This window comes from Lutra lutra, chromosome X, assembly GCF_902655055.1.
Source record: "Lutra lutra chromosome X, mLutLut1.2, whole genome shotgun sequence".
In the NCBI taxonomy this organism is placed as follows: domain Eukaryota; kingdom Metazoa; phylum Chordata; class Mammalia; order Carnivora; family Mustelidae; genus Lutra; species Lutra lutra.
The window spans coordinates 47,878,316-47,887,862 of NC_062296.1; the positions used below are offsets into that span (position 1 = coordinate 47,878,316).

The following is a 9,547-nucleotide window of genomic DNA, read 5'->3' on the forward strand; positions in this document are numbered from 1 at the left end:
CATGCAAACAGTATACTGGACCAACACCAAAAACTCCAGGCAACTCTACTCATTGCAACCAAAGTTGTGTGTTCGGAACCTGTAAACTGCATCTCCTTGGGCCATACTGCATTGACATGACTTAATGCAAGTAACACTGAACAGTTTTATGGTGATAGCAAGGAGAGGCTATAGACCAGCACACTGTCCTTGTGCTTATGTTAACTCTGACTGCCACTGAACTATAACACTAAATAGAGTGTGAAAAGACAGAAAGGGGATTAGAGTTTGTTCCGTGTGTTGCAGAGCAACGTTTTTATTGACTCAACCAAGCTGTTTTGTTCTAGTCTGACTTCATTATTTTGGCAAGATTTGAAATTGACACTATAGGTTGGAAGTTCTAAGATGAGGTAATTGATGCCAGAAAATGACTGATTGATGAACAAAAAATACTCTATTTATTATTTTTAATAAGTGATAATGGATTCAGAATCATCTCTTGCTGATTTTTAAACATTTGTCTTGCTATGAAAATGCTGTTAACTTTTGAATTAATCACTTGCAAAGGTAGCTACAGATGGATAAATTTCTGTTTATCTCCTCCACACCAAGACAGCATAAAACAACACATCCAGCATCAAATAACAAATACAAGTACACATACACAAATGTGCTTCCTTCCTGAACTGTTTTTTTTTTTACAATTTGTTCACAAGTAAGTTTCTGAAATTGTGAGTAGAGTTGCAAAGGCCTGTGATTGTAGCATTTAATTATATAGCTTACCAGCAAGTTCCTAAGTGACCGCCATATAGCATAGCACACAACAGGAGTTTTCTGAGGATGATTTCTAATAGTAAGTGACCTCTCAATTATCTTCAACCACTGCACATCCACTTGTTCTGAATACTGCCTCATGAGATGTTACATCCTGTCCTAACTCCTCTGCTGATATCTTGGAGACCAAGAAGACAATGCTAAAGGGTGGAGGACTTTCCATTTTTCTTTGCCTTTTCTTTCATTCAGAGACTACAATCTGCTGTATCTCAATAGGCTGAAATCTACGAACAGCAGATGAGGTGTTGAATAAAGTATTAGGTAGTTCCCCAGGGCTGATGGAGCCAGAATCACTTTGTACTGATCCTCCACTGTTCTCAAACTGGGAGATTTTCTTTTTGATCATCTTTCTCTCCTTGGCTCTGCGATTCTGAAACCAGATTTTCACCTGAAACAAAAAATGCTTTAGATTTAATGGAGCATCATACCAAATGCAGTTTTCATAGTTATTGCTGATATTGTATGGAGAATTTAGCATTTACAAAGCCCTATCACATGTATCACTTCATCTGAGGCTCCCAGTGACCCTGTGAAGTATACCTATTTAGCAGGTTTAAAAAAAAATGTTGAGACAGAGAGAAGGAAAGTATCTTGCATGAGATGAAACTTTGAGATCAAATCCAGGGCTACTGATTCTAAATGCAGTGCTCTTTACATTACACCTCATCCACTGCCTCTGTTACACAGGTAGAAATAAATGATACAATGGCTGATGCTGAGGTGTGGTGATAAAAGGGGAGGGATTTAAATAACAAAGTTGATTACTATTTGTCATTAAAAGTAACTTTCTAATAATAAGTTTAATGAAACATAGAACTGGGTGAACAGGGTGATAAAATATTCTATCTCTTGCTGTGATGCCAATGTGCCTTCATATCTGGATGAAATGCAAGCTGTTTGGGATAGGTAGCACACTAATGGACTTTCCAATTCCAGCATTCTAAGATTCCAGGATCAATTCTAGGCTTAAGTGAAAAAATATCAAATAGTTTTGTAATGTCAAAGTTTAGGTAAATGGAAACCATTGATCCTTGTCATGCTTCATTGAGTACCTACTGTATGCTAAATTTGAGGCAGGCATCGTAGAATTATACAGACCATTGAAAATTAAATTTCCTACCCTGAATAATAGAAAAACTTGGTTCAGGTAGCAGCATTGGTGTTCAGTTACTATTATAGTTTGACTGATGTGAACCAGATAATTGCCATGATTGCCAAATCACCACTTCATACATTGGTTGTGACTACTTGGGGAGTCAATCAAGGTTTTGACTTGACTGATTAACTTTATGGGAGTTTTAATTCTTCACCTCTTATGTTCCAACCCTTTGCTTCTCCATCTGCATATTGCCTACCACATTCAGTTTTTAACAAAACCACTGACCAATGAGACTAAACTAGGAGGTCCAGTAAAATGAATGTGGGCTTTAAGAGAGCTTGGATAGTGTCTTAGTCTTTTGTTTTGCTTCCACTCTGCTTACAGACTTCCCTAAAACCTCAGCCTATTGAAATAACTGTTTAAGACATGTTGGTTGTACTTCCAGTGTACCTGTCTTTCAGAAAGGCCCAGGTTGACTGCCAATTCTGATTTTCTCCGAATGGTGATGTATCTACTGCAGTGGAATTCCTTCTCTAGCTCCAGTCTTTGATGTTGTGTGTAAACCATACGATACTTTTCTTTTGTCCTGGTTTTCCCTGTTAGGGGAGAAAGTAATATGTTTAATCACATTTTACTTCTTTGGAGATTGTTTTGGTTAAAGGAATCACAACTACACTTCCCATCCTTATCTATTACTTTTGAATATGAAACAAGTACTTTTTTTTTCTAAACTTATTTGTTTGACAGAGATCGCAAGTAGGCAGAGAGAGAAGGAAGCAGGCTCCCTGCTGAGCAGAGAGCCCGATGCGGGACTCGATCCCAGGATGCTGGGATCATGACCTGAGCCGAAGGCAGAGGCTTTAACCCACTGAGCCACCCAGGTGCCCCAAAACAAGTACATTTATAAACCAAATATGTGATATATCCACTTTTCCATTAAATTCTTTATTATCTGTGGTATGTGTGTGTATATATATATATATATATATATATATATATATATATATAAAACCTATCACACCACCATTGACCTATTTACACCACAGCATTTTATTTTTTATTTTTCTTTAAAGATTTATTTATTTATTTGACAGGCAGAGATCACAAGCAGGCAGAGAGGCAGGCAGAGAGAAAGGGGGAAGCAGGCTCCCCGCCAAGCAGAGAGCCCGATGTGGGGCTCGATTCCAGGACCCTGGGATCATGATCTGAGCCGAAGGCAGAGGCTTTAACCCACTGAGCCACCCAGGTGCCCCGCATTTTATTTTTTTTTTTAAAGCAAACACTTAATCCATGATTTTCATTCCCTTCCCTTCCTGCTCGTAGAAGCAACATATAGCATACATATAATTTCCTTTATATTTTATGCAGTTCATTTTTACCATTTCTTATTGAACCCCTCACCTACACTTTTGAATTATGCAGAGTATGTCTCATCCCCATTTTGAAATAAGAAACCTGAGGCTCAGTGTAGGTAAGTAAATGGTTTTGTGCTAGTGAACTGAAGTGCTGGGACCTAAACATATACCTCTGTCTCTCAGTCCAGTATGCTAAATGTTATTCCCAGTTTAAAGATGCTGGGAAGCATAAGAATGGCCCAAGTATGGCAAACTATTCTGTGATCCTGACATTATTAGCTGCATACATTCTAGTTATGTATATACTCTATAGAGAATTTTGTTTGGATAATAATTTTAAAGAAAGCATTTATTGTCACTTAGATTCTGTTCTAGGATAGCTCCTATTATCTACTAGAAAAAATTTTGTGTGTGTGAGCATCTTAAATCAACTTTTATTCCCAAGTGGCTAATCAATGGGGGAAGAAAGAGGTATTGATTTAAGCAGAATGAAATGAGTATTCTCATATTCTTTGAAAGGATATACAAACACTTGCTTTGTGTTACAGCATTTAACTAATTTCTCATCCCTTTCCTCAGAGTTTTATTCCTCCTTTCAAATTTTCCAAAGGTGATTAGGAATGTTCCTTTTCTTTTAAATTTTTCTAACTCCCTCCAGGACCTTTCTCCTTTTCTCTATGGCATTTGGCAAACTGCTTCTGATCTTCCCTGGTTGTTTTTGATGTAAGGTTTTGGGGAGCGATCTGTAGGACAAAGGTTTCTTTAAAGTGGTTCTCTAAACCCCACTGAGGTGTTAAGAAGCAGCACAGGCCTAACAAAGGAGCTACATAGCATCAGATCCCATCCTGAACTCTCTTTACATTCAGGAACACCAGCCAGTTGGTTTGAAATTTACAAGCCCTAAACAAATGCCAGACACTCTTTCATCTCCAGGAAAGAAAAAAAAGAGACATGAATGTAGAAACAAATTCTGGATGAGAGATATGTTTTAGTATTAAACTTAATGGCTGAATAACTCATGGACTAATGAACTAAACTATACTTTTCTCCCTGAAAATTGAAAATTATGAGCACTAGTCAGTTAACCTACCTGGAAGGCCCAAAATTTGAGCTGGTTTTTAAAATCCAAACAGAAACCCAGGAAACCAGGGGTCTGGTATTTGATTATTTACAGAGGCAGAATGTATATTTGAAATCACAATGAAATCTTGGAGGTTTAATTTATTTCCAGAACCTCATATCTTGGGATCAAAATATATATTTTAAGAGATGTCTCCTTAAACCCTTTCTAATCCCAAGATAACTGAGTATTTAAATTCTAACTTGAAGCAGAAGTTAAAATTCAACTTGTACATGTCTGTGTTTTCTGCTCTTTGATAATCAGTAAATATAACCAGACCTCAAGAAAGAGCTCTGGAAGGTTGCTGTCCTTCTCCACCCCCATTGGTCATAAATTCCCCTTTTGCAGTTTCTTCTAAGGACAATGAAGTCAAGACCAAGCTTCTTTATTTGCCATGAAAATCCTCACCCTTTCCAGCAATATAACCCATGAAGAAAGGAGGGATGAGGAAGAGCCAGCTGCATATCAAAGCCATGCAAAGTGTTAAAAAGAGTCTATTGCCTCAGTCTGACAGATAAGACCTCAAACCTCAAGAACATGTAGCTCAGGGGAAATACTGACTGCACATTTTGTAAAGAGAAATGAATTCCTCCTATATCCCTTTTCCTGAACTCTCTTCTTTCTTCTGTCTCATTGCCTCTGCCCCTTGAATGATGAAATTGGACTGACTGGGATTTGAGAATAATGTCCATATATTCATATCAAACCAAAGCAAAGAAGATGAAAACCAGTTTCCTTCTATAGGAAATACAATGCAATTGACCCCATCTTAATGACTTTCTATCTTAAGATAATCTTTTGCTGTTTTAGTTAAAAATTGCATCCAAATTTATTTAAAACATTGTCCAGCAAAATGGTCAAAACCAAGAAACACAATGATAATCTTCAAGAATTATTAAGCAACTTATTTTCTGAAGTATATTAATTGAGTAAAGCCTTTTTTTATTAACATGTAAAATATTATTGACCCTAGGGGTACAGGTCTGTGAATTGCCAGGTTTACACACTTCACAGCACTCACCATAGCACATACCCTCCTCAATGTCCATAATCCCACCACCCTCTCCCTACCCCCTCAACCCTCAGTTTGTTTTGAGATTAAGAGTAATTGAGTAAAGCCTTTTAAGTATAACTTTCTCAGTGTTTTGTCCAGTGGCTTAATCAGAATCACTCAGTTACTTCATTCTCTCTCCATCTTCCCCACTCCTAACAAAAAAGCCTTTCTCCAGCTCTGCTTAGATAATTACCTTGCCGAAACTTATCTAAGACTACTACTATGGGTAATAGAAAAAATGAAAAAAATAATTCCTAGCTGTAATGCACTGACAATGTTTAAAATATGAAGATACTAAACTTTTTACAGAACCTTTCTGCAGGTTCTTCTTCATGTAATCTTTAAAGTGAGATGTGTGAGATGCTTCGGTGGCTTAGTTGTTAAGCATCTGCCTTCCGCTCAGGTCATGATCCCAGAGTCCTGGAATCAAGCCTGCATCTGGCTACCTGCTCAGTGGGAAGCCTGCTTCTCCCTCTGCCACTTCCCCGGCTTGTGTTCCCTCTTTTGCTGTCTCTCTCTGTCAAATAAATGAATAAAATCTTTTAAAAAATTAAAAAATAAAATAAGATGTGTATTGGAACAGACCACTTAGAGAACAATGTGTAAATAAAAATATCTTTCTTTTTAATCAAATCACCTAGGGGACAGACATTTACTCTGTCAGTCCCCTTTCCTTAGAAAATCAAATGTGAAGATACTCACTATGAAATGTTTCTGATTGTTCCCTAATATGTGTATTTGTCTTTCTTTGGCTTAAGGTTATTTAAAATAATCTTCAGTAATGGAAAGACTTTTTTATTTGATTACCTTTATCAGAGAGGGGTTACTTCTATTTTGCAGTTCATCTAATTATCTCCTCAGCCATAAGCCAAATGTTGTCCCACAATACTACAGAGTGAAGTAAAATATTTAGGAGGATCTGACTCATTCATTCACTTAACAAATATTTGTTTAACACTATGTGCTAAGCATACCAGTGTGTGCATTTTGGCTCAGAGTGGTCCACTGAGGTGATCAGCTTAATATTTTTGTGTATAATTCATAACCTGAGATTCATAGAAGGGCTTCAGTGGATCTATGCATCTCCCAAAATTATTTTTAAAATGATGTGTGTGTGTGTGTGTGGGCATGTGTGTGTACATGCACATACATGTGGGTGCAAGTATGTACACTTTTGTGCATTTTTCTGGGGATAATGTCAATACTTCTCATTATATTCTTGAACTGCTACTAAACCTGCTACAAATCGGGCTACAAGCATATAGCAAAAAGATAATTTTAACTTATAAGACATTAAAATGAAATAAAGATGGACTCTAATAAAGCCTCATCTACAAGATAAGCTGCCAGGAGTCAGAGGGGTTCCAAAATATTTCAATTTTAAATTTTTCAATAGAATTTGGAGAGAAAACCTTGTGAAGGTGGCATTGTACAGCCAGGTTTAAAGGTTTGTGATGAAGATATCACAAACCAAGGAGTCCTTTTCTAAACTTCCCCTGGCACCAGCATTACCCAAGAGGGAGACCAAGCTCATAAAAACAAATGCAAATGGAAGGCTTTTAAGAGAGAAACCTCTCATGTTTTCTCTCATAAATAAAAATTCAAGACTCAAGAAAATTTCTTTTGCCATTCCCTCCTTCATTGTTCTCTCTTCCAAACATACTAATAACTTTTCTAAAGCATTTCAAAACATAATCTTGGACTGAGAGCAGATACTTTTTTACTTTTGTGTCTTTTGCTGATCTTAGGGCTTAGTAAGTGGATGTTAATTACAACCCTAAGATTAGATGTAATAACAGCCCCCGGAGTGCCCCACCTTAACCTTATTTTTTATTCTACTTCACCAGCTGACTCACCCATATTTTTAAAAATGAAGATTTATTTCCAAACACTTTAAAGCCAAGTGTTTAAGCTCTACTCTTAATTTGGGATTGCTATCCTAGTAATGTCCCAATCAACCGAACTGCCTCCTTCCGGCTAAACATCCTCCTAATGGTAAAACTTGGTCCCTTCGCATTCTCCTGCCTTTGATTTTGAAGGGGAGAAAAAGTGCAGAAAATGTGAACAAAAGTATAATCATTATTGACAAATGTTATTGAAATTCATTTCCTCTTCAGAGGGATAAAAATGATAGAGTTAAATTTTACTGATTTTCCCTAATGACAGAGAGTGATAGGTTGGAATAATAAAATATGATAAAAGAACAACTACAGCTGAAAACAAACATCTCTCCACCTCCCCCCATCCAAGATTAAAACAGAGTGCCCATTTCCCCTGCCTGGGCTCCCAGCAACAACACACTGCTTGCTGGTACCAGCGTGGGTCAGCATTAGGCCAGAATTTCTGGGCCTTCCTGCACTCCATTACAGACCTACATCCGGACCCTGTGTCTCCAGAAGCCTTCCTGCACAGTTATGAAGTCCTTAACCATCTATTAGTGCGGGGACTGATACTCTGCATGCCCAGGGATGTTAGAGTTGAGTAGCTTATTATGTCCCAGCAGTGTGCTGCTGCCTTCTCAACTGACTCAACACTTCCATTGGCAGAAAGGACTTTGAAAGAAGGCAATGGATTTGAGTCTAGCTTGCCTCTGCCAACTTGAGTGAAGGAAGATGCAGTTACCTTGAAAGGACAGGATGACAAGGCCATTTTGCCATTGGGGCTTTTGTGGCTTAACTGAAGGGTCCAGCCAAGTACCATGAAACCAAAGTTGAGTATCATTAGCATTTGAGGGGAGCAGACCTTCCTAGAAGGGGAAGGGTTTTAAATGGAAATGGCAAGTACCAGCAACTGCACTGGGATGGTGGCTATCCTCTTGCCTCACTCACCCATTGACCTTTCCTGTGCATCTGTTTTCCCACGTGGGCAACTACAAGGTTGGATCCTGATCCTTGTGGCTCAATGTGTCCATTGTCCACCATCTTGTTCCCTTGACACATCAGAAAATGATGAAAGGGGCACCTGGGTGGCTCAGGGGGTTAAGCCTCTGCCTTCGGCTCAGGTCATGATCTTGGGGTCCTGCGATCCAGCCCTGCATCAGGATCCCTGCTCAGCGGGGAGCCTGTTTCCCCCTTTCTCTCTGCCTGCCTCTCTGCCTACTTGTGATCTGTCAAATAAATAAATAAAATCTTAAAAAAAAAAAAAGAAAACGATGAAAACTCTCCTAAGGTCAGTTTTGTTCCAAGCACTGCACTCTTTGGTTTTAAGCAGAGGCACATGCAAGGGAGGTCACTAATGAGAGGGGATCTTGGGTGGGCACTCAGCCACGCAGTAGTCCTTACCTAAACTGTCCCTGGAGAGGCCTGAGAAGCAGAAGGACAGACAGGCCAACGGAAGTAGAAGCCAAGCAAAGGAAGGAAAAGTGTGAAGGCATTGGTATCGATTACTCACCTGGCACCTGCACTGTCTTGCGCATCCATGCATAAGGGCTGTGGCGACTTCTGTTGGGAGAACTGGCATCCACAGCGTCGGCGTTTATGGGGGACAGTGACTCGCTGGCTGGGGCTACCAGGCTGCCTCTGCTGCTCCCCCCGCCGGCAGGGCCCAAACTGCTGTATTCCTGAGAGCCAAAAGAGGAAGGGCTCGAGGTAAAGTCGTTCATGGGCATCGTGCCTATTGTACTGGATGGCCTTGGGTACACATTCCAGTCTTCTCGAGGGGGACTACAGGGTGAACCCCAGACCCCCAGCGACGGCCCGTGAGGATCCATGTTGGGCATATGGGGATACCCCATGTAGTGCGCATAGGCAGGGGCCGCTGTGAAGTTGGAAGCTGGCAGGGAACTCCCACCACTCCCAGTGCTGCCAGTCCTGGCGGTTTCTTCTCCCGCGGGGCTCCTAAGAGTGCCCAGGTCCATGCCTGCTTCTTTTTCCAAAAGGCAGCTTCTGTACATAGTGGCTTGAGTACGAGGAAGGAGCTCCCTAGGCCATTCTGAAAGTCTTGTAAGACCCCAGCCCGACTTTGAGAAGCAGCAGAGAATCAATACGTCAGTCAGCTGTGCTGCACGCCCTCCTGTGCCTCTCAGACCATTCCATCCGCGTTATCTACCCCTCAGGTTTCCAGGTGACTGGTAGCCCAGTATAGATGGGCCACCAATAGCTAGGCTG

General features: G+C 40.0%; 1 protein-coding gene across 1 annotated transcript; it reads right to left on the reverse strand.

Moving 5' to 3' along the window:
* Positions 1–994: 994 nt before the first annotated feature.
* CDX4 (caudal type homeobox 4) lies at positions 995–9,333 on the reverse strand. Its single transcript, XM_047716935.1, has 3 exons — positions 8,832–9,333; positions 2,363–2,508; positions 995–1,201 (listed from the first exon to the last, which is right to left on the reverse strand). The coding sequence occupies exons 1-3, from the start codon at positions 9,331–9,333 to the stop codon at positions 995–997; spliced, it is 855 nt and encodes a 284-aa protein (XP_047572891.1).
* Positions 9,334–9,547: the final 214 nt, after the last annotated feature.

Coding starts and splice junctions, on each gene's coding strand:
- CDX4 (XM_047716935.1), bottom strand. CDS start 9,333: ATGTACAGAAGCTGCCTTTTGGAAAAAGAAGCAGGCATGGACCTGGGC. Junction 2,509..8,831: donor CAAGACAGTGCAGGTGCCAG/GTGAGTAATCGA, acceptor CTCCCCTAACAG/GGAAAACCAGGACAAAAGAA. Junction 1,202..2,362: donor TGGGCCTTTCTGAAAGACAG/GTACACTGGAAG, acceptor TTTTTGTTTCAG/GTGAAAATCTGGTTTCAGAA.